Source organism: Myotis davidii, unplaced genomic scaffold (genome assembly GCF_000327345.1).
Source record: "Myotis davidii unplaced genomic scaffold, ASM32734v1 scaffold78, whole genome shotgun sequence".
Taxonomy (NCBI): Eukaryota; Metazoa; Chordata; class Mammalia; order Chiroptera; family Vespertilionidae; genus Myotis; species Myotis davidii.
The window spans coordinates 4,978,623-5,004,073 of NW_006290305.1; the positions used below are offsets into that span (position 1 = coordinate 4,978,623).

The 25,451-nt window shown below is 42.9% G+C and overlaps 1 protein-coding gene across 2 annotated transcripts in view; it reads right to left on the minus strand.

The window, feature by feature from the left end:
- Positions 1 to 25,451, minus strand: part of MTCL1 (microtubule crosslinking factor 1) — a 120,295-nt gene that overhangs the window by 89,307 nt on the left and 5,537 nt on the right. For both annotated transcript variants that reach the window (XM_015563599.1, XM_006763281.2), the window contains exons 2-3: positions 22,018 to 22,242; positions 20,535 to 20,693 (exon numbers count right to left, since the gene is read on the minus strand). In XM_015563599.1, coding sequence (XP_015419085.1) covers positions 20,535 to 20,693; positions 22,018 to 22,242 — 384 coding nt within the window. The remainder of the gene's footprint in view (positions 1 to 20,534; positions 20,694 to 22,017; positions 22,243 to 25,451) is intronic.

Here is a 25,451-nt window from a genome sequence, read left to right on the forward strand (position 1 = left end):
TTCAATTCAAAGGGCACATGCCCAGAGTTCTGGCTCCATCCCCAGTAGGGGGCATGCAGGAGGCAGCGGATTAATGATTCTCTCTCATTCAGAGGGGGAGCTGGACTAAGGGAATGAAAGCTCCTCCTCCAGGTAAGGTCAGGGGAGCCGGCTCTTCCTTGAAGGCACAGCTTAACTGGCTCCACAGCCTCCCTCAGATGTCAGTCTCCCCCTTAGAGCGCAGCCCAGTGACAGAAGCACAGGCCCCGGCTTCCAGCTGCCTCAAGCCAGCAAGCCATTTAACTCTCCATTAACTTGATTTGGTAAGTTCCTGGCTGGCCACCAAGCGCACTGAGAAATAAACTCCTGAACAGCAAGCACATCGCAATTTACCGCAGCCTTTAACTGATATGTGAGTCTGTACTGCTTGGCACAACAATAAATCATTTCTGTTTTCTCGTTTCCCCTCAAGTCCTTCCTCGTTTGTTGTGCATTTAGTTGGCTCCTCTCATCTTTTGCAGTTTTCCATTATGCTGTTATTCCATTTATTGTCCCCATCCCATTATCTTTTACAGCACTATAATATATATAATTTTTCCAGACCTGACCAAACTTTCAAGGCAAAAATTCCTCAAGCCTTCCACTCATCTCAGTTCAAATGCTCACCAAGAACAAGGAAAACTTGGCCACGCCACTTAACTATTCTGCAAAGGGAGATGAGATGGTCTGGGGCTGCTTCGTGGAGAGGGCACTGCATCTGCGGGGAGAAGACCTGAGGGGCAAAAGATCTGGTTTGATGTTTGATTTTCAATTCCACTCAGAAAATGTAAGAGCAACTACTGTCCCAGGTGCCATGCTGGGACTACAGCTACAACAATGATCACAGGCCTGCCCTGAGGAAGCTTACAGTCAGAGCTATGTGGCTTTCTCAATAAATTATCTACGATTACGGTCAATCTCCTCTGAGTATCTGTCTAAAGGGGGGTGATAAAACAATCAGCTTGCCTCACTATGCTAGCTATAAAGACTAAATAAAACCAAAGCATGAAGCACTATCCTGAAATAGCCATTATCTTGTTTCTCAAGGATTTCTCCTACTTGAGCAGGTTCTTGCATCACTGGGTGCTTATGAGTAAGAGAGCTATGAAGATTGAAAAGTAGTTAGTGGAAGAACAACCCAGATAAAGGCAAGTGAGTAAAAAGAGCAACAAAAAAACTGTTTCTTTCCTAAACCAACTATTAAGACATACCTGCCTCCAAACTCTCTCAGCAGAACTAGCTCTGGGAGACATTAACATGTTTTCCGAGGAGATGGCAGTTGTTATCACAGCCTTGAAAAGAAATCTTGCTCTCACCGCCTCTCTACAATCATAGATATTTGCAGCAACCCTCTTTGTACAGCACCTAAACTGAACACGTCCACAGACCTCCCTCTGATCAAAGGCTTGTGATCAGCGGTGCTGTTTCACCATGCTGACTTCTCCCTGAACTTGTCACTTCTTGAATTACTCTGACCTCTCTGTATAGAAGACAGATGTGATGTTCGTCTCTGGAAAATGTATCCCTAGTAACAAGGGGAAAACCATCCTGGGTAGGGTAGGATCTCTATAAATGCCATAAGTATGCTGAGGGAAGGCACACTCATGGTTCTAGCAGAACACCTTCCTGTCACTGCCTCTTCCCCACTGTGCACAGTGTCCACACACAGGCGCACCCCCCATCCCTGCTGGAGGAAGTGTTTCCCAGCGGAGCAGCCCCTTATTGTTGCTTCCACCCTCGGGTCCCCCACATTTCAGAGTATGTTTTTGGATGAACATGACATGCACTGAAACACTGACCTCGGTGACATCATTAGGCGGGCTCTCCCCTCAGCACAGTATCTGCAGCTCAAGGTTTTAATTTGTGATTTCTCACTCTGTTCAGCCTGCTTTGCTGATGTGTTATAGCTGCTACAGAGCCATTCAGAGTGGAAAGTAGCCAAGAAGGACTCCGTGAGCCTCCCTTCCGACTCTCAAAACAGCATGTTCTACCTTAAACATGGACCAGGTCAGTCTAATCTGACTTTAAAAGGCAGTTCTTGGGCAAAACTGTGTATTGTGTGGAGAGATGGGAAGCCAATGTCAAAAGAGACAGCTCTGTTTCCTATTGTGAAAGCAAATGAAAATGCCATGCCTTCATTTTCTGCATATCATTAAGGTCAACTAGACCTCCAAAATCTCCCCCATCTCAGTTTTCTAATTATTTGTGTTTATAATTAAAAAACATGTCTCAAAATATTAAAGACCATCACCTTAAAAACCATGCTATTTATAAACCCTCAAGCCTTCACATTCAGAGTACCTATAAAAATAACTTCGCAAGAGAAGAGAAAAATCGCTTACGCTCATTCTTTTGAGTTTCCTACTGTGTGTAAGGTAAAAATACATATGTAATACCTGTAAGTGCAAAGATTTATTATTAGCATATAGAGTAACTTAACTAAAACAACAATATTTCCCTATAGCAAGTGGTTAGCTTTTATAAACTGCACTAGTAAGCTCAAAGCAGAGACAGAAAATGGGCTCTTACTGCACAGCCACAGAAGAGAAAGGAAAAGCCTTCTAGTATGGGAATGGCCAGGCAAATGTTTCTGGAGGGAAATGCTGCCAGTCACCAAAGTACTGACTAAATTGTTATTTCTTGAATAGTATTGAAAGAGAAATAGCAGAAGTGAAAAATATGTTTATTCTTTTAGACCAGCACACTCCAGTAAGAATTACATGATGGCTGCCTCAGAGCTCCAGTATTTAGTGGATAGAGATTTTTAACATCTAAAAGCTCTAACTGAGATCTTATGCTATTAGTCTCTGCATCATCAGATATGCCTGACAGACATTGCCAGTCAACTGGGCCCGCACATCAGGCAAATCCCAGACAGGCTGGGCCACTATGTTCAAAGTGACCCCAAACATAAGAAATGAGGAAAATCCAAGAGAGATAAATAAAAAGAAATCTACATCAAGACACAACACAGTGGAAAACTACAATGGTAACATGAAAATCTTAAAAGGAACCAGAGGGAAAATTCAGGTTACCCGCGAAGAATGAACCATTAGGCTGACAGCTGCTGTAGTGACAAAGGATACCAAAATATTAATGGAATTCTATCTTCAGAAGTGCTGAGGCAAATATCTATTAATCTAAAATTCTCTAGCAAATTAAATTATCACTGAGAATCGGGGGAAAATGAAGTCAATTTTTTAGATTGCCTCCTACTTATGCTTGCTGGAGTAACATTAAGAGATGCCTTCCAGCAGGAAGAAAAAGAACCCAGTAAGAAAAGTAATAACTGAAGTTGGTAAATTTAGATTTAAGTGGTGAATCAACATTTTTTATAAGGGGAGCATAAGATGGGTGGGGGGTGAGGAAGATGACACTAAATGACTGTCAGGAGGTCACAGTGCCATTCTCATTGAGGAGAATGAGAAATATACTTTGAGTAGGTTTGTTAAAATTTGCAAAGGCAATCAGTAAAATAACAGAATCAGAAGATATTGCTTCTAAGTCCACAGAGGGATTAAAAACAAGCCCAATATTTTTGACGGAAGGCAGGAAGGTTAAAAAAGAAGTAGGAAAAAACATGGTAGCAGGAAACGTAAAAGATAGTAGAACTAAGCCCAATTACAATTTCAATAACAATAACTCTAAATGGAATAAACTCAGTTATTAAGATAAACTTGAATTATCTCTCTCATACACACTCAGAATTAACCTGTTTAAAACATGATATAGAAAAGCGAAAACAAAGAGGTAAGAGCTAAAATTACCTAAAAGAAAGCTAATGTAATGGAATATAAACAAAGCATTAACAGGTGTAAAGAATATATTTAATAACAGAAAATAATACAATCTACCAAGTTATACCAATCATGAATTTTTATACACCTAATAATAAGGCAGCAAACCAAATTCACGTTCCCAAACCAAAATCACTTTCTTTATTTTGTCGAAATTTAGTCCAAAAAAGCAACAGACAAGAAAGCCGGCCCACTGGTCAGAAGGGCCCATTGACAGAATGAACCCTCTGGTGAAAGGGACCGTGACCTTGACCCAGTAGCAGTTTCCGCCTTATAGGTGGCTAGGGAGCCCTGTGCGGTCCCAATTCTTGCGCAGTTATGAATGCAGTCAAGGGCTGTTTTCCTCCTCCGTGTGTCCCACGGGACTCAAATCCAACGCTCAGTATTTAGCCTGAATCCCCTCAGTCACTGTCTTGTGTCTGACTGGAGAGACACCCCAAAAACCTGCTACCACCCCGTTGGGCACCTGCGTGGCATCTCCACTGGTCTCCACTCACTTCACCTGCTGTCAATTAGGTTTGAAAGAGAACTCCAAGGACCCCCACCCTGCCAGCCAGCCCAGGCCCCCACGGCCATGATGTCGGCCTCATGCTGCCCTCTGTTAACTTTCCAAAAGTCATTTAAACCAGCCCCAGCCTTTCAACACAGCTGGGAGGTGCCCTTACCACAGGACATGTCTTACTGCTTTCTCAAATCGTGTCCTTAAAGCTCTTTAAACTACTCTGTCTCTGTTTAAATTCCTTATGTCAAACTGGAGCCTAGTGCAAGAACAAAGCAAAACTCCTTATGATGAATGGCAACCATTCTACTAAATTTAGTATAACTGGTGTATTGTTTTGAAGGTGAAAGTAAAAGTCAGGCCCAGGGAACTGCATGGGAATGAATGTCCTGCCTGCCAGGACTCCACTACCTGTAGAGGGGAACAGGAAGACAGGCAATGATCAGCACAGGTTACAGGAATACTCCTAAAGGGCTGCAGAAAGCCATCCTGACACAACGACAGATCCCTAGAGGAATGTTTTAAAATCCCCTCATGCTTCCTCAGGTGACAAGTAATTTGGGTAAGGGACTTAACAGGGCTTATCCCACAGAATTTGAAGAACATGTACATGCCATATTTCATCGATTTTCAGATACTCATTTTCATATCTCTGCACTCGGGCTGCATGCTCTGATATACAGCATGTCATAATTTAACTAGCACGTTTATTTTTCTTTTAATGTTGTACCTTTTCACTGATGAGTCCATGGAATATGGTTCATCAATGAAAACAGCTATGCCCAGTCTGATGATGTGACACGGGATTAAAAAGTGAGGAGGATTCAATCATTTATCTTCTTTGTTGTGCATATACGCAGCCTGAATATATACATTTCACACGTAAACCCCTCAATTTCTGCCACTTCTCTTCAGAAAGCAATTTTGATTTTTAAAAATTAAGTATTTATTCTGTCCCTTATAAAGGACAGTCGCCCACTGGCAAAGTCCAGTGTGCCATGGACAAGTTGTGTGACTGGGGCAAGTCACTGTCACTGAGGCTCCACTCTCTCCACTGCAATGGGTCTGCCCAGCCCAGCTCACTGGGGTGCTTTAAGGATGAGTCAAGGTGAGGTTCTGAGAGCTGTGAGGACTGTCCCTGGTGCCCAGGGAACGCTCAGTCATGGCTGTGAGGGGGCTTCCCACTCGTTCTGTTCACAAGGCTTCACCTTCTGCTTCTCCCTGTTACCCCCACCTCTCTCACACACGCTCCACTGGAAGAATTTCCAGAAATAAAGCGCAGAGTGAGATGCCCAGGCTAGCACCCCAACCTCCACCCCTTCCATCCTTTTCCTGGCAATGTGTTCTGCTATCTCAAGAGCAGTTTAATAAAACAAAACCCAAGCCCTCAAGTGGGGTGATTTCAAAGGCTCATAAAGAGGCTCCAAGGCCGCCTGGAGGCTGGCAGGGGAAGTTGACCACCCAGCCACCCTTCATTCTAATGAGGGTTCCTGTCCCCCTGTGACCTAGAGCACCAGAGCCACACAGAATCAGCACAACCTACAACAGTTAGAAGGGTGCACTGTTTTGGTGAGTAAAAGAGAAAAACATAGAGGAGAAAAAAGAACTAGGGTAGCAGGAAGGGGTGGAGTGAATTTGATGAGTGGTAGGTTCAAACGAATCATAGACCATCATGCGTAGGCTAGAATCTGGCCTTTGATGTGTTTTAGGAAAACTATAATGAATGGACTAGGAGCCACATCGTCACTGACCTTTACAGCTTCTGCTGTTACAAATATACACCTCGAGACTGTGAGCTGACGAACTCACTAGAGCAATTACATGTTGTAAGCTCAATCTTGTGGGGCCTCTGCTTTAATAAAACGAGAGCACCCCAAGGCCTCATCTTCCCCAAACGCCTGTTTTGGAAACTCTTATTTTACCCTTCATTAATCTAATGGGCCCACAGCACTTGTCCTGGGTGGGAACTATTTAGCTACAGTTACAGAGATGCTTCAGATGCACCATCCCATGGCAGTGGCTACTGCTGATCTAAAATTACCAGGAAACTAAAAATTAAAATAGAGATGCTGCTGTGGCCTGGGCATCAGGATTCCTAAAAGCTCCTGAGAGAATCTAATGTGCAGCCAGGGTGGAGCTTCACAGGGCTAACGGGTTCGGTCCCTGGCTCGCATGTCTCAATCCTTTCACTAACCACCTAATACAAGCGGTGGCACAAGCCGCATCATGTCAAACCTGCTCTAAGCACTGCTGATCTCTAGTCCTCCTGCAAGAAAGGCTGCAACCGTCCACACAGTCACCCCATAGGGCACCTCTGAAGATGTTCTGCAAGAGTCTGAGAGCAAAGGTGAACATGTAGTGCCTACCTTCTACCCACCTCTTTGCAGAGGTCGAAAATGGAGGCCCTTCGGAAAATAAAATAATTAACCAAGCTAGGATTTGAACCCAGACATAGTAAGCAAGGAGACAAGACAGCTTGCCCAAGGTACTAGAACAAACCTTGTGAAACTCCCTCACAAGCCTGTCAAATCCTCCTTCAAGAGGAAAGAGCCTGAGACCATTGCCAAGGCCAAATGCAGCTCAACATCACCACACGTTCCTCTGGTCAACCAGGAATCTTCCTCCAAGGGGTGGAGGGAGAGATGCCCTGCTAGCCTGCTACATGTCCTGCTTGTCTCTCTCAGCTGGTGGTGCTCAACTGCCTACCCCCCACCCCCCACGGAACATTTGGCAATGCCCACAGACATTTTTGATTGTCATAGATGGAGAGATTTGTTCCTTCCATTTAGTGCAGCGGTTCTCAACCTGTGGGTCGCGACCCCTTTGGTGGTCGAATGACCCTTTCACAGGGGTCGCTTAAGACCATCCTGCATATCAGATATTTACATTAGGATTCAAAACAGTAGCAACATGACAGTTATGAAGTAGCAACAAAAATAATTTTATGGTTGGGTCACAACATGAGGAACTGTATTTAAAGGGCCAGAAGGTTGAGAACCACTGATCTAGTGGGTAGAAGCCAGAGATGCTGTTATGCATCCTACAAGGCACAGGACAGTCCCCAACTGCAAACAATTACCAGCCCAAGTGTACAGAGTGCAGAGGCTGAGAAACCCTGCTCTAAGCAGATTACTCAAAAGTGATTCCTGAAGCAAGTCCAACGTGTGATGTTTCCATGAGCACTATATCACTCTGGGCCCCAGTACCTCGGTGACCCAGCAGTAACCTTGTTTGAAGATAAATCCAAACCCAAACAAAAAAATCCTACACAAGAGAACTCTTAGAAACAAACAAGACACGCTTAGTGTTACTTCAAAACTGAAAAGTTAAAAAATGGTTTGGCCAACCCCCTCCATTGAATCCGTTAGCCAGAGGGAAAATCATCTTTAATTCACACGAAAGAACATTCCTGAAACTCTCCTCTAGGAGGAATGTTTAAAGGTCTTGATCATTAAAGTTGTTTTAGACCAAAGCAGACATGTATTTATTGCAAAAACTTATATCATTTTTAAATTGTAATATTTCCTATGATTTATAAAAAAAATAAATGGATGATTTTCCAGAAATGCTTTTGTTCCACTCATTGATAAAGAAAAAATTGTTGCTAATCCCTCTTCGCATCCCACTCCCAGTGTGGTGGGTCAACAGCCCCGAGAGGCATGCCGGTACCCTGACCTCCCACCACTGGCTCCCCCCAAACTGCCCTCTCTACCTCTCAGTCCTGCTCAGGTTCCAGGCAGAAGAGACAAAGCACGTGTGGTGAGAAAACAACTGACAAAAGTCTACTCCAACTGTTCAGAATTAAACAAACACAAATGTGTATCTGATAAATAAACATTGCTTTGCTTGGCAACCAGCTCACGTCAGCATCCAAAGATGAATAGCGTCTATAGTCCAATGCCAACTGTCTGATAAGCGCATCCCACATTTCTACATTCCCTTGTTCCAGGAAAACTGCTGTGGGTCACAAGAAAGAACATCTGAGATGTTGGGAAACCAATGAGAACCCAACCATCCCACACAAACATTCCTTCAGAGAAAGAATTAACCAACCTGCACAAAGGAACGTGCCCTGGGAGAGCTTAGGGCCTCTCTTCTCTCTAAGGCTCCTCCTTCGTTCAAAAATTCAAATGCTGTTTGATCAACTGCTCAAAAGTAAGACATTTCATATGACTATATTTTGTGTATATGTTTATATATCTTGGGGTCTTTTCAATTTTTTTTTTACTAATGAAGACTGCTTATTTGGCTCATAATCATATTACTCAATGTATAATGGCTCTCACTTGAGTCAGAGGAATACCAAGAAAGTATACTCAGGAAACAGATAGTACCATATAGTGTTTTCTAAGCATTTCTGTATCTCTGACTCTTGATTCTGTACTTAAGGATGTAATTACCTAAATTATATTATAATTTAATATATAATCCTATATAATATAACACCTTAAAAATTTAACAGATCCCAAGAATCAAATGTAAATTTTGAAAAGGGAAATACTTTTTATTTATTCCCATAGCACAAGCTTGATGCAGTTAACTAACTAGTGAAAATCTAAATTATTCAGAAATATGTTTGGTCTACATTTTAATTATGTTTTTTTAAAGCAATGTGAACACAGTACATGTCACTAAAATTCACAAAAGCTGCATTCTAACACTTAAACAGCAGTAGATAACATATTGAAGTTTTGCCATCTACACCATATAAGATTCCCATCTGCCAAGAAAGGTTGTGTTGAGTGAAGAGGAAAAATGGCTAAATCTTAAATCTCTGGGAGAAGTGAGTGGCCTGCAAACCAAGGGCGGCTCACACAGCGGCGCTGCTTCTGATGTGGCCGTCCCAAAGGGGCCATGCCCTGCCTGAAAGGTCACCTGAGCACCCGCAGTTCCTGTTGGTGAGATCCTACAGAAAATAGGTAAAGAGGAGGAGGCTGCCCAGCCACAGGGGACAACTAGATGTGGCATGACCCCAGGGATGGACTGTGTGTTCAGGAAGCCATGAATGGAAGCTTTCCTTATCACTAACTAACAGTGTGATTTTATAACCCACGGTCATTGTCATAATATCTGACCTAGAGTGGAATTACTGGTTTGCAGTTACTGTCCTGAAGTAATCATTTACAGAATCAGAAATTCTTCACCAAGAGATTTAAAAACAATGTTATGGTCTTTCTCATGGAAAAACTAAAGATGATAAAAGCCTAACTCATCCATCAAATACTTATTGAATGCTTGATCAGGGGAGGGACATACAGACACACATATATATCCTATAATACAGAGATCTGAGTGTTCCGAAATGCCACGGAAGGATCAAATGAAGCTCTCAAACTGCTAACTGAAGTAGACGCTGTACCAAGAGGGCACTTTCAAGACTTATAAACTAAGTAATCAAGGTTGTACTGGCAGAATCAATGGAACAGAATGGAGAACCTAGAAATATGTCCAACTGATTTTTGAAAAGGTGTGAAAATAATTCAATGGAGAAAAGACAGCCTTTCAACCAATGGTCCAGGGCATTAAAAAATGATGAAAGTCTCATGTCTTATAAAAAAAATGAATTCAGAATGGGCTATTGATTTAAATGTAAAATTATAAAACTTTTTTTTAAAATGTAGGATAAAATATTCAGAATCTAGGGCTAGGCAAAGAGCTCCTAGAATTGATACCATAAAAGGAAACATTTACAAGCTGAACTTCATCAAAATTAAAAACACTTGCCCTGAGAAAGCCTGTTAAAAGAACGAAAGACAAGCTACAGAGTGGGAGAAAATACTTGCAACAGAGAAAGACAAATACTGTATGATCTCACTTATATGTGGAATCTAAAAAACACACCAAAATAAATGAATAAACAAAACAAAACAGAAACAGATCCTTAGACAGAGAGCACAAGCTGATGGTTGCCAAAAGAGAGGGAGTGGGAGAATGGGAATTTACAAAACAAGGAAAGAAAATTTAGAAATTAAAGAAAAGCTAGATAAATAAACTCTATGCATGGCGGGGGGTGTGGGGGTGTGGGGGGGGAAGAACTCTCAAAACTCAAAAGTAGTGAAGAACAAACAAAAACCAGTAAAACAAACAAGCAATTCAACTAGAAAATGAGCAAGAGACATAAAGAGACATTTCAGCAAAGAAGTTATACAGATGGCAAATACCCCGTGAAAAGATGTTCGGCATCATTAGCCATTAGGGGAATGCAAATTAAAAGCACAATGAGCTTTCACCATTCGGAATGGCTAAAATAAACAACAGTAGCACCAAATGCTGGTGAGGACAGGGAGAAACTGGAGCACCCACGCACGACCGGTGCCAATGTTAAATGGTACAGCCACTCTGGAAAATAGTTGGCACTTTTTTAAGAAAATGAAATAGGCAACTACTATTTATGACCCAGGAAATGAGCTTCTAGGCATTTATCCCAGAGAAATGAAGATTTACATTCCCACAGAAAACATGCACATGAACATTCACAGCAACCCTATTTGTAAGAGCCTCAAACTGGAAACATCCCAGATGTCCTGGACCAGTGAATGATGAAACACCCTGTGATACATCCACACCCGTAGAACACTGCTCGGCAAGAAGGCGCAAACTATGGTTATGCATGACCACCTAGGTGAACCTCTGCAGAGTGATGATGCTGAGTGAAAAAAGCCAGTCCCAAAAGGTTACACACTGTAATGCCAGGTGCTAAGGCGGGTGGATCCTATTATGTCGTCAGGAACTCAAGGCCCACCCAGAACTGATGTAACTTCCTGTTACCTCGAATATATATTAAATTTACTTCCGGTGCTGTGCATCTGTCTGTCCCTCCATCAGAGGGCAGACGCCACACCCGGACCCAGCTTATTCTATTTTTGTGTCCTGTCTCTTTCATTTATCAAATCCCAAGCGCCTCTACTTAAAAGAACCGGTTCATGTTCTCTCTCTCTGCACTGGTCGCAGGAAGAGAGAACCCCCAACACTCCATAAAACAAACAAACAAACAAAAAAGAGAGTTCAGAGAGCTTCCAGTTTGGAGAACCAGGACACACCCACAGGCCACCTTGCCAGGCTCCAAGCCCCATGAGAGCAGAAGCTCCTTTGTGTGGGACCTTGCATTATATGGCTCTTCACCTGGCTATGGATTCGTATCCTTCAGTATCCTTTGCAGTAAATCAGTAATCTAGTGAGTAAAAGGGTTTCCCTGAGTTCTGTGAACCATTCTAGCCAATTAACTGAACCCAAGAAGAAGATTGTGGGAACTTCTGATTTATAGCTAGTCTGTCAGAAGTAAAGGTAACAACCTGGACTTGTGATTGGCATCCTGAGTTGGAGGGGATTGACGGACCCTACAAACTGTAGCCAGTTTGGTCAGAAGTACCTGCTGGAGTCTGAGAACTGCTTGTTAGTGTGGGGAAGCACGCGCGCGCGCACACACACACACACACACAGAAATTGAATCCAGGAACCTTTAATAGGAGGAGGGAGGGATGACAAGGACCTCAAACTGGATGGGAGAGAACAGGCCATGAGGGCTCCCATTGAGCAGGTGTAAGGCAGGCTGGGAGGACCCACGCTCACTCTCTTCAAAGGTAAATCCTGGCCTTCTTCCTATAATTTTCTCAGTAGAGAAGAAAGAAGAAGCTTAATAAGTACTTCTAAAAGTAGAAATTAATTTTATAGAGAAGCATTAATGGGTCAAAAAAGATCCAGTGCCCTTCCTCACCAACGCACTGGAGCAAGGAACTGGGAGCTGCTCGTTCCAGCGGCTTCCCCTAGAAGACACTCTGTTCAAGCTGGCTCCACAAGTGCCTGCCTCCAGTTCTGACCGGGTAACTGGCCTTTTCCAAGTCTACAGAGAAAGGAGAGTCCAGGTCTACAGCACAGTCTGGAGGAAAGACAGAGATACAGACAGCTGCTGAGAGTCAAGAGACCTGGGGTAGCTCTGCTGTGAATGGGCCACCCAGCCCTTGGTTTCTTCGTGTTGGTAACGAAAAGACTGGCTAATTCATCTTAAGGATTCTTCCAACTCTAACACTAGGTAAGTCTAAGGTCTCAGGCCTAGGTCTGGCCTTGCCTGCCTTCACACCCCATCAGAAGCAAGCTGTCAAATAAAGTTATTCCTTCCAACATCCTTCCTTTGTCCTCACCACTGTTTTCGACATAAAATCCACACAAAGTAAAGGTAAAATCCTTTGACAACAGAACTTAAGGAAACAGCATAACCTGAGAAATGAAAGCATTTCAAACACTTGAACCTCGGCAAGCCCCTACCTTCTCCTCATGCCTCCGTCACAGCTCACCATGAAAAAGCAAAAAGCCTGCCCACCCTGCGCATCAGAAGAGGCCTGGTGAGGCTCAACTGAGCTGGGCCCCCGCAGAACACTGGGTCTCGCTGTAAAGTGGGTGGCAGGACTCGCCTAGTAGAAAACCCCAATATGAGTCTGCCTTGATTTTGGCAAGAAATGGCTCCAAGGGCACAGGTTCCGAGTCACCAGGACAAACTGCGCTAGGCTGTTGTTCCTCCTTCCAGCAACAGCATGAATCTAGCCATTAAGTGCTACTTATGGTTTCACTCAACACACAACCCCTTTCTTCCCAGACATCAAAACTGGTCCATTTACAGCTTACGTATTCAGAACTACGTATGCCAAATCTTCCTGCAGTTGCTGCTGTTCCTAATCCTCCCCAACCTCTGACCTCTGGATTTCCAGGCCTGGGATTCTGGGATTTGTTCCTTGGTGGACATGGCTCTAGTCCAAGCCATTCCCTGCCCTCCTGGTCTGGGCAGAACTCACAAAAGGGCAGTTCCCTCCAGATTCCTGTTCAGACACTGCACACACACACACAGCCACCAGACTCTTCTCATGTTTCAGTGTTTGGGAAAAGACTTAACCAGACACCCTGATTCTTCTGCTCCCACTCTCATCTCACTCCACCTCATTATGAACTTAGCAGGCCACATAACTGGGATATCATTCAGGGCACCAGATTTCTCCCCACTTCCTATTCTCTAGCTAGTCACCCTGCCCCTCCCCATAAGCTCATGGCTAGCAAATGAAACCTGATGCTGCTTATCCCTTCTGAGGTGTCCTAGAGAGCCCACCAAGCTAACACAGCTGCCTTTGCCCCACATGGCCTGCTGCTCCTACCTTCCACTGTTGGCTGGGCCAGGGGTGGGGCCCTGACTGATTCCCTGGCAGCCACTGACAGCCTGGTCAGGGCCAGAGCAGATGCCCGGCAGTAGGACTCTGCTCAAAGATGCTTTACAGTAGCTCAACCTAGCAAATCTTTTTCTTACAAGGGGGACCATAAACTCTGAAAACAAAGATAATATTATTTTAGTAAATGCAGCCTAAGAGCAATAAAACCATTTGTTATGTTTGTACACTTATATTTCCAGACTTTCTGGCTGCCTGATAGTTTGAAGGTAATGACCTACAGAGAGAAAAGTGCTTGCCCACTGGTTGAGATAAAAGTAGAAAGACTATCTTAATCTATTCTGGCTGCTATAACAAAAATACCATATAGACTGTGTGGCTTAAAGAACAAACATTTATTTCTCACAGTTCTGTAGGCTGAGAAATCTAAGATCAAGGTTCTGGTGGATTCATGAGGATCCATTTCCTGGTTCACAGACAGCCAACTTCTTATTGTATCCTCACATGGTGGAGGGAACAGGGGAGCTTTCTGAGGTCTCCTTTATAAGGGCATTACTCCCATTCATGAAGGCTCCTATCTCATAACCTAGCCACCTTCCAAAAGCCTCATCCCCAAATACCACCTCACTGAGGATTAGGATTTAACATATGAATGTGGTGGTGGTGGGCACAAACATTCAGTCTATAGCAGACACCTAGAGAGGAGACAAGTGAGTAGCAGCCATAATGTAGAGAAGCCATGAGAAAAAAAAGGGCCCTAAGGAAATGGGAGCTGGTGAGCAGCAGGGTGGAAAAAACTGAGCAGAGAAGGAGGAACACAAGTGCTGAGTCATGAACTGGAAGACAACTGGGGTTACTCATGGCACCCCAGAGCTGCCACGGAGAGCTGCCGAGCCCTGAGGGGTCACATCCTGTTCTGGCAACACAGTACACTGAGTTATCATGAGCCCTTCCACAATAAACAGCTGGAAATGCTAGGGAAAGTATAACAAGCAACAATTCATACACAGCTGAACTCACACAAAAAAAGAAAAATTCCCCAGTGTTAGAAATGGATAAGATACTGAAAACCAGAGCAATCGGCACAAGGGTATGTGCTAAGCATTGTGGGGTGGGAGGGGATGATGGAAGTTACCAGACACAGAAATAGGCCCTCGTAGCCAGAAGTGTGGCAAGAAGCTTCATGAATGCATCTAGGCAGCCCACTGAAGAGATGCACCCCAACTGATAGCAAACTAAATACCACCAGGTGTGGGGAGTGGGGAGAGTTAACTTCTTTTCAGGACACCGGGTGGTGGCAAATAAAATCTCCTCTGAAGTATTAAAATACCCTATGCCTATGCCCCATGCAAGTTTGATTTCCCATTGACACAACCAATTTGGTACACAGCTTCACATGTCAAAAATTAAGACTTAAATTTGGACCAATGATAGTACCAAGGCCTTTGGAAAAGACCAATGCAAAATCTCACTAGAAGGACATTTCAACACACTTCATGGAATTCTAAGAACAGCTCATAATAAAATGCACGTTAAGTGAGTGAGAGTCAGCAGATAGGATGAACAGAAGGATTAGTAACACCAAGAACTGAAAATAACAGAACAAACTGGAAGAGACTATGACTTTAAAATGGTGCAAGATCTAACAGAAGGAATAGATGAGGAACAAATAAATATGAAAAAGAACATGCAAAGTTTTTTGTTTTTTTAATCCTCACCAGAGGTTATGCTTACAGAGAGGGAGGGAGAGAGACTGAAAGAAACATCGATTGGCTGCCCTCCACATGGGTCCTGACCGTGGATCAAATCCGCAATCAGGCACATACCCTGACCAAGACTCAGCCCACAACCCCTTGGTGCACAGGAAGACACCTAACCGAGTCACTCCGGCTGGGCAGAACAAGCAAATTTTTTAAAATTCCAGAAATGAAAGGTAAACTCATCGAAATGAAATCTTATTGGATAAATAAAACAGTAACTTTTTTTGTAAAAATGAGAATTAGTAACTTGGACAAGAAATGAAGAAATTGTCCAGAATATAGCACAGAGAGATAAAAAGAGTTTTATAGAGGTTAAGTAAGATGGAGGATGGACTAAGGATGGCCAACATAAGAAGATCCCACATATGACTAATAGGCATTCTAGAAGACAATCAGAAAGTAGGGTGGAAATGATACCATTGTAATTAGCTAGTTATTAATAAGCATGGTCATCTGGACAGCTTCACCAGGAAGCTGCAAGCTTCAGACTCCCCAGGGAACCACCGGTCCACTCCCTGCAGATCACTGGGGAAAAGGATCAAGCAAAAGGGAACTTGAGCTCAAGTGCAGTGAAGGTGCGGTGACATAAGGAAGGTGCTTGCCTGTCAGTCTAACCTGGGAACAAGGATCATTGGCTAGAGGGGCAGAGCCACTGCAAGTGGGTGAAATCCTCAAGGCTTCATTGGTTAAGTTCCTAGTTACAACCCCGAGACAGTGTTCTCCTTCTCTTGTTCCTCTTGTTTTGCTCCTGCTTCCTTGCATTTGTTTACTCCATGACCGGCACTGGCCTGCCTCTGTGACCCCAGAAGCTGTGCAATGGACTTGCCCTGGGAACACAAGCCACGCTGGCCAGATGCTGGACTGGACTGTGCTTTAATATGGAGCAAAGACTATGGGCTGGCTTTGATCTCAGCCCATGGCGGGATGAAGGGAGATGGGACCTTGGAGGGAGACTCCCTTAATGTTACCTCATCAATAAAGTTTTCCATGATACCTCAATCCTCCCATGGAGGCCTCAGGAAATTCTTGTTCCCACAGCACCCCAAGAAGCCCACTTCCACCAGGTGGGGACACAGAGAATACCCCATTGATAACAGAACAGAGAAAGTAAAACGTTTTAATTGAGGTTACAATAAACCATTATAGCCTTGGTTGGTGTGGCTCCATTGATTGGAGTATGTCCCATGCACTGAAAGGCAGCAGCTCAATTCCTGGTCAGGGCACATACCCAGGTTGCAGGTTTGATTCCCTGGTTGGGGCACATGCGTGAGGCAACCGATAGATGTTTCTCTCTCACATGGATGTTTCTTTTTCTTTCTCTCTGTCTCTCGCTCAAATCAATTTTAAAAAATTAACCATTATAAAGTGTAAAATTCAGTGGCATTTAGTACACTCACAATGTTGTGCAACCATCACTTCTATCTAGTTCCAAACATTTTCATTATTCAAAAGGAAACCCCACACCCATTAAGCAGACCGTCCCCTTTCTCCCCTCTCCTCAGGCCCTGAAAACAACTAACCTTTTTTCTGACTCTATGGATTTACCTAGTCTGGATATTTCCTATAAATGAAATCATACATGTCTGACTCCTTTTACTTAGCATATTTTTGAGGTTCATCCATATTGTAGCATTTATCAGTGAGAAAGAAAATTTCTAAGACTGCAAAAGCAAGGAGCAGTTGAACCTTACGCACCTGGCAGGCAATTGAGGTTGGGAAGCAAGAGAAGTAAGAACAGTAACAATCACTTAAGCCCGAGTGCCTAAAAGGACAGTGGCACCACGAACCAACCCAACGGGGCAAGACAGACGAAGGGGCAGATGGAGGCGAGGGTGCCAAGTCTGTTTCTGACTCGCTGAGTTTGAAGTGCTAGGAGAAATCTGTCTTGGACAAGTGCACAGGCAGCTGAAAATAGTCTGCAGCTTGAGAGAGAACACACGGCGGAGGCTACAGAGCCGAAGAGGTACAAACATGCGCTGTTTCACTGTCCGAGGCCAAGAGGGACATACATTTCTGTCACAGCGAAATACACACGCACTGTCCTTGCCTTTTCCAAAAGGTGATGCGTCCATTTACAAAACTTCAGAGGTGAATAGTAACGAGTAAGACTCGGGAGAGAGAAATATTATCCTCAGCCTAGAGCAAAACTCAGGCGTATTTTGTTCTGGCTTTCATAAAAAGAGCCCATTCATGGAGACCACTGTGGCATTTGCCAATAAATACCTCCTCCACCACTTCTGAACCTTATCATGGGCTCCATCATTCTTTGCTTCCAGCACAGAATACCAGCGTCTAACCCTCCCTCAGACTCCTATCAGTTTTATGATTTATTTAGAACCGTGGTTTTCAAACCTTCTCATCTTATGGCACACATAAACTAATTACTGAAATTCTGTGGCACACCAAAAAATATATTTTTTGCCAATCTGACCAAAAAATAGGCGTATTTTTGATTCATTTACAACAAAAATAATAATAATAGTAATTACCTACCCATTTAGCTCCAAAGTGACTTTTTAAAAAAATCAGTTGCCTATACTTTTAATAAGGATTTCTGGTACCAATAATTAACGAATCAGATTCAACCTTATTATGTGACATGACCAATAAGATGCAACTCTTGACCTATATACAGGTTGTGCCCCCAAAATGTATACACACTGTAACAGCTGATAGCTCAATTTTAAAAATGAAATGTATTTTAATAAACACTGTCTTTATAATAATTCAAAGTGTGTGTTTACACTTTTTTGAGACACCCTATATTAATGGTTCAAGACAGGATATTCACACTAGATAGCTATTGTGTTGGCTGTTGTCATTCTTTTGTTTGACAATCTAAGAGAAATGAGGTCAGTGCCCTGAACTACACAGTCAGGTATTGCATGTTTTAGAAATTCTTACAGCACACCTGTTGAAAGTCACTGGTTTAGAAGTTTGGTGTAAATACACAGCCCCCTCAGCCTGACTGTAACTCTGGAGGTGAAATACTTAGTGTGTCCCCATTGAACAACCCCTCTCCGAATAGCTTTCACCCACAAAGGAGAGGGAGCTGACCCCTCCACCCGACCCCCTCCTCATATCCAGCCTGAGCCTACATCACAGCTCGGAGGATCCTTGCCTCACACTTCCCTGGCTCTGAATGGCAAGAGTAATCATTTCTTTCCCCAAAGAGCTTTCATCCATGACCAGAAGCCAAATATCGCACAAGCCATTAAATATGTGCAGAAGAATTTTTGCTTGTCTGAAATATATACATATATATTTATTTACTTATGTGTATATAATTTATATATTGACACACAAATATACACACATCAAATTTATAAAATAAACTTCTAAGTTGTTTTCTATACCCACATGGTCAGGATCAAACCAGAAGGTTTGAGGGAAAAACCCATTATGGCATACCTTCTAGTAAACTTAGACCAAAGGAAAGAGAGGAAAGTAAACTACTAGGAACAGTAAGTCAGAGATAAGAGATTCACAATCAGAGGAAATTCCTCCGGTCCTGGGTTAAGTGTGCGTGTAACGTAAGAAGCAGGGGTTACTCAGAATGAAAGAACATTGTCAGCTTCTACCTCTTCCTCTGGGAAGCTCACTGAGTCCCGCAGGCAAGCTGTAGTCACTACAGCTCCACATTCTCACCCTCCTTCACCTGTTCACCCGGCGAGTCTCCATGATGCCTATATGTCAGGCACTGTTCTAGGCACAGAGACCCCAGAGTAAGCCAAAAAACAAGCCCCTCAAGTCTACTGAGCTTGAGTTCTAAAGGGGCAATAGTGAAAGGGAGACAAAGAAATAAAACACACAGCATTTTCAGATAAGTGGTGACAATCCTATATAATAAAAGGCTAATATGCAAATTGTCCCCTCGGGAGTTTGACCGACTGGGAGTCCGACCGCTCGCTATGATGTGCGCTGACCATCAGGGGGCAGCACAGAACGAAGGAAAGCCCTGGCCAGCAGCCGGGGGAAGGAACCCCCGATTAGCCCTGATCACCAGCCAGGCCTAGGGACTCTACCTGTGCACGAATTTCATGCACCAGGCCTCTAGTATACATATAATTTACCCAAATCCATGATATATCAGATGGGAAGGCAGACGGGGATGGCCAAGGTGGAGACAGGAACAATTTAATGTGTAAGTATTGAGGGGAGGCTGGATGAGGTGAGATGTCAGCAGAGACCTGCAGATGAGGAACTGAGCCACAAGTGGCTGGATCTCTGGAAAGAGACCGTATCTGGGGAGGGCAAACTCGAGGCTGGCATGGCTGTGAGTAAAGGGAGTGGGGGAGAAATCAGAGGTTGCAGCACTGGCTCCTTTGCTGTAATTTGTGTTATCTGTGTGCCATCTTGAACTGTAAACACCTTAAGAGAAGGGCCCATGCTGCCATACTCTCATCTGCATGCCCAATGCCTAGTACAGGGCCTGAATTAAGTTGGGTAGATAGACAAGGAATGGCCGGTGAATCAGGAAGCTTAGCCAAAGGAAAACTAAACTGCTAAGTAAGGCTGTTAGCAGGTAATATGCTGGCTTTAACAATCATCTTTTTTTTAAAAACCATTATCTTAAAGCCTTCACCAAGTTTTTAATTTCATCAATATGCAGAATAATTTCCAAGGAAATACTCAGCTTATAATAGAAGTCAACAACAGAACAGGATTTACATTACTTTATGCAAATGAGTATATATTTATATTCATACACTCCTATATTTATATAAATTCATATATATTCATTTTCTAGACCACTTTACTAGGACATAGTCACTCCACAACATTTTTTAAAAATCTACATTTAAATCATATTGGCTGAATAACAGATATAGGTCACATATTCAGATTACCTGTTTACACAGGCAACCATAATACGTTATGCTTGTTGGAAGAGAAGACTTTTGAGAAAAAAGCTACCACTTAATGTTGTATTCCAGTAATAGTGCTCAACATTTCAACACATAAAAACAATTAATGGCCAGCTTATCTGAATGGAAAGTATTAAAAATAGCTTCAGACCAGGATTCAACAGGCTTTTCTGTAAAGGACCAGAGAGCAAACACCAGGTTTGTGCAAGCAACATACAGTCTTTGTCACATAGTCTTCCTTGCTTATTAGTTTATTTTGTATGGTGGTGGCTGTTTTCCAATGCTATAGAAAAATGTGAAAACCATTCTTACTTCCCAGGCCATGCATATAGACCACAGTGTGCCCACCACTACTTTAAACCACAATGATAATGGGACATTCGGAGTCCCAGCTTCCTCATAATTAAGCCCAAAGGAGAAATCCCCGTACATTTCCGGATTACCTCTTTCAGTCTCTCCAGCTCATTTTGGAGGGCCTGTTTGGATATTTCCACTTCAATCATCTGCTGTCGGAGGGCTTCATTTTCATCTTCAGCTTTCGCACGCTTCTCCTCCACAGTTTCAAGTTCATGGTGCAATCGGACAGACACGTCTTTGGCTACCTGCAGAGATAGTCACCCGGGTATGAAGCTTTCTGTGCGCCAAGGCTGCATTCAAACAACTTTTGAGGCAGAATCATTAAGTGGTATGGTATTACACCGAAGAGCAAAGACCTTAGCAATATTAACAAGCTGATTTTTACAGGAGGGTATTAGTTTAAAATGTGATGTCCACATTATGAGGAAGAATACAACTTTTATCTGGATTAAAGTGCCACTCTAGATAGCCCTCTTTCCTTATAGGATATTACCAAGAATGTTAATTGTGCTCAAGTGAAAATGCTTTAGATGATAAATTAGAAATAATAACAATACACAACCAATTTCTCTGTTCCCTAAGGTAATATTAAACCTATTTGCTAAAAAAGATAATAATTCTGTAATAGATGTTTAATGTAGTCAAACTTTAAGTTATCTCCTGTGGTAAAATATTTGAATGTTAAAAGCAGTTAAACATTTTTACTTTCTAAAAGGAAATGAAAAAGAGATTTTGTAAAAGAAATATATATCACCCTTATACCACACTAAATGATATTTTGTAAGTGTTTTGTAAATTTTATAGAAGTACAAAGATCTTTTTTGTTGTCATAATGAAAGGCTAAATGAGGTTTCATAAGTACTCCCATAATAAGGAAGACATTATGCATAGTTCATCTCTTGATGAATGATTTGATAATTGGGCATGAGAGAAGCCGTGGTTTAAAGTCTGGGATTTCTTCACCTCATTCCCATTTCTGTCACTGGTTCTCAAAGACACTTTCAACAATTAGTTATGATCTTATTTCTCCTCAGTTAAATCATCACTACACTATTCAAGACTCACTTGGGTTATGGTAATTTCAGGTTTTCTACATCCTAGAAACTTACCTAACAATAAAAATGTTAAGTGATTATGGTCAACTCTTAAGAATGGTCTTTGACTATAACTGAATTGATAATCAAGAGATTTTTATAAAACATTTCAGATCTTTAGAAGGAGTTTCTTTATCATTTCTATACAATTGCCACACCAATTACCAGGCATTAATTCTTTTTTATTATAGATCTATTCCTATGATTTCTTTTCTTTCTTTTTAATTATGTTTGAAGATCCCATTTCATATGACAGATTTAAATCGTGGACCACCAAAGCCATATAACTACACACTTAAGAATCTTCGTTCATAAAGTGAAGAAAAATGCTCACGCTAAAGTCTGTTGAGAGAAACATGACCAGAACATTAAGACCACCTGTAAGTGGGGTCCGAGGGCTGCATTTTCAGATCTGCGACCCCGTCCAGCCCAGCTCCTCCCGGGAGCTCACGTCCCATCAGCCCCGCTCACTCACCTTTAAGTCCTGTTCCAGACTTCGGATGAGCTCGCCGTCCACCTGACCGGTCTCGGCCACCTTCAGGCTTTTCTGCTCGGCTTTCCTGAGGCGGTACTGCAGGATCCGGCAGTTTTTATTAGCACGGTCCAGTTCTCGCCGGAGCTCCTGCAGCTGGTAAACATCTTCCTCTAAATAGCTGTCCCTCATCTCTTCCATTTCAGCCCGGAGTTCATCCAACTCATCCTACACAAGCCAGACGGAGTAGGTTTATAAGCCGAGGGCCTCAGAAAAAGGATCATGCCCCCCGCCCCCAGCTCCCCCACATGATACTAAACTTTAACTACCTGCACACTTGCCCATGGGGCCTATGTGATATGGCACAGGGACCTCTGGACATTCTTACATGAGTGAATATCACCAGATGTCTGTTCAAATATTATGGATCCAGAAACTAAAACCCAGCTGAATTGTTCATTGTGGCCTCTTAATATTTATTCCATTCCCAATATTCCCTTACGTAATCACAATAAATGAAATAACTCTGCAGATAATTAAACTTTAGATTCAAACCGAACATTGACTCCCATCACTAAGGCACAATCCAGGTTTCAAAGATGAGTCAGACAGACCCTGCCTTCAAAGCACATAAACTCTAGCGGAATCATAACTGTGACCTGCCCTGGAATTGTAACATTACCTGCCACGGTCCTAAAATTCTATTCCACAAAACGAATCTCAGGACTAACTAGGGGTCTCTCAATACAAATCTCAGCACCAACTAGGGGTCCGGAAATTCTAAAGATAAAACCTTTACATTGTTTTAAATACACACTGGGTTTGTTTTCCCCCATTCACCTATCCTTTATATATCACCTCCATTTCACTTTGCTTCAATATGGAGATCCTCTGAATACAGGAAAAACCCAGACAGCGTCCCTGCCTCCTCTCCATCCCTCCAATCCCACAGCCAATCGGGTGCTATCAGCTCAACATCAAGAATACCTCAGGCGCTCTCTTCCCAAAGGCCACACCCTCCACCCCTCTCAAGGGGCTACTGCACAAACAGTTTAAATTCATCACTTGGGACCCCCTGCTGCCCCTCACCCTCTCCTTCTCCACAGCCCATTCTCAACCCAGACAGCTATCCTTTCAATATGGAACTCGGACCTCCTCCCACACTCAAACCCTCCAGGGGCTTCCCATCACACCCAGAAATTCTTCAAAGGCCTCCCCCAGGGCCTCTGAGCTCCCAGCTTCTCTTGTCCCCAAAGGTAGAGAACTGCCCAGGCCTTTCACCTGTTACGCCCTCTCCTTAAAGCGCTCCTCCCAGCACTTTGTGAGGCTCCGGTCTCATTATTTGGAGGGCGCCCAATGCATTCTCTGACCACCTTCCCTCCCCAACCCACTGTCTCTCGTCCCTGGTTTGCTCTATATTCTTCCACCTCTTTGATCATCTGTCGGCCACACTAAAAGGTAAGTCCCATGAGGGCAGACACTGTGAGTGTCTTGTTGTTCTTTGCATTCACGGCCCCCAGAGGAGTGTGAGCCATACAGCAGGTCCTCAATAAATGTGTGTGGAATGACTACACAGCACCGGTCAACACGTAGAAAGACCAAATCATAACGATGACCAATATCAGACATAACTGCAGCTTTGTTTGTTCCAGTCCTGTAGCCTACTTATAAAAATAATTTTCTCAATCCCCTAGACCAGGGGTGGGCAAACTTTTTGACTTGAGGGCCACAATGGGTTCTTAAACTGGACCGGAGGGCCGGAACAAAAGCACGGATGGAGGGTTTGTGTGAACTAATATAAATTCAAAGTAAACATCATTACATAAAAGGATACGGTCTTTTTTTTTTTTTTTTTAGTTTTATTCATTTCAAACGGGCCTGATCTGGCCCGCGGGCTGTAGTTTGCCCACGGCTGCCCTAGACAGAGCTGCAATATGTGAGACATAAATTCTACTGAAGTATTACTAAAGATTTTAACAAGGAACTATTTAGAAGGAGGGAGATTAAGGAAAGCATGCTAAGATTTTTCTTGATTTGTTTGATAATTGATAGTTAAAATACCTCCAGAATAAGATACATGCAGTCATTCCCATTTGTTTTGTTCAATTAATATCAAGACTCAAAAAAAAGAAGAAAAAAACTTTACAAAACTTCACCCTAAGTTGTCAGCTCAGGTCCTGCCATTCAGTTTGTTCCTGGATTCTCCCCACTCCTGCTAATCCTGCATTTGTTCTTAAAAGTGGGGATTTACTTACAATAATATATATATATAAAAAAACCCTAACCGGTTTGGCTCAGTGGATAGAGCGTCGGCCTGCGGACTCAAGGGTCCCAGGTTCGATTCTGGTCAAGGGCATGTACCTTGGTTGCGGGCACATCCCCAGTGGGGAGTGTGCAGGAGGCAGCTGATCAATGTTTCTCTCTCATCGATGTTTCTAACTCTCTATCCCTCTCCCTTCCTCTCTGTAAAAATTCAATAAAATATATTTAATAAAAAAAAAAGCACAAGAGTTTCCCAATCTCAAAGCTTCAGGTAGATAAGAAATTGAACAGAAAAAAGCCTCCTGAAGGGTATTTTATCTTGCATAAGATTAAATACAAAAGTGTAACAAATAAATACATTGGGAATCTTTATGGAAAAACAGGTTGGCATAAACAGGGTGAAGACAGTTCTTCAGCCATCCTCAACTGTATACAGTAGTCTATGGGGAAGCCCAGAGGTGCCATCGCTTTCCCTCAACCCCAACGTGTAGGTTCTCCCCACCCTGTCCACACTACCTAATCAAGAGAATGGCCTACATTGAACATACATGAACAGAATGGACTGGCTGAGCTCTTCAGAGGAATGGAGAACTCAGCTATTTCATGAAGGTCCTTGCCAACCTTCAGCAAAAAGGTTGTGGCTGATGCCCGCTCCCCACACTGAGGTTTGGAGGATGCAGTGCAGGAGCTGTGCCCCTGACTCAGCCCATGCTGGAGGAGACTGACCACAGACTGAAAGCTTTAAGTGGGTCTTGTGGATGTCATCCTTTTGATAAAGAGAGTATCTTCAAAATCAAGGTCAAGTTTCACCCAGGTTCCATCCATGAATATGATGAGTCAGACTATGAAAGAGTCTAGTCTTTACCCTTGTGTCTGAGGACACTTAAAAGGTATTTGTGTCACTGGGTAGAACTAATAAAAAATAGTTCAAAACAAAAAATAATCACCATATGTACACACACACACACAAATAGACAGTGTCTGTGGCCATGCTGTTCACAGAAGGAATTGTTTATAACTGCTTTTCCATCTGGAAAGCTTGTCCCTAAAAGCCAACGCCACTAATGCTTGTATATACTTGGTATTCAAACCAAAGTTTTTAAAATGTGATATAGTCATAAGAAGATATAAGATACAACTTCCAGGCATAAAAATGTTCATGAATTTTCAAACTT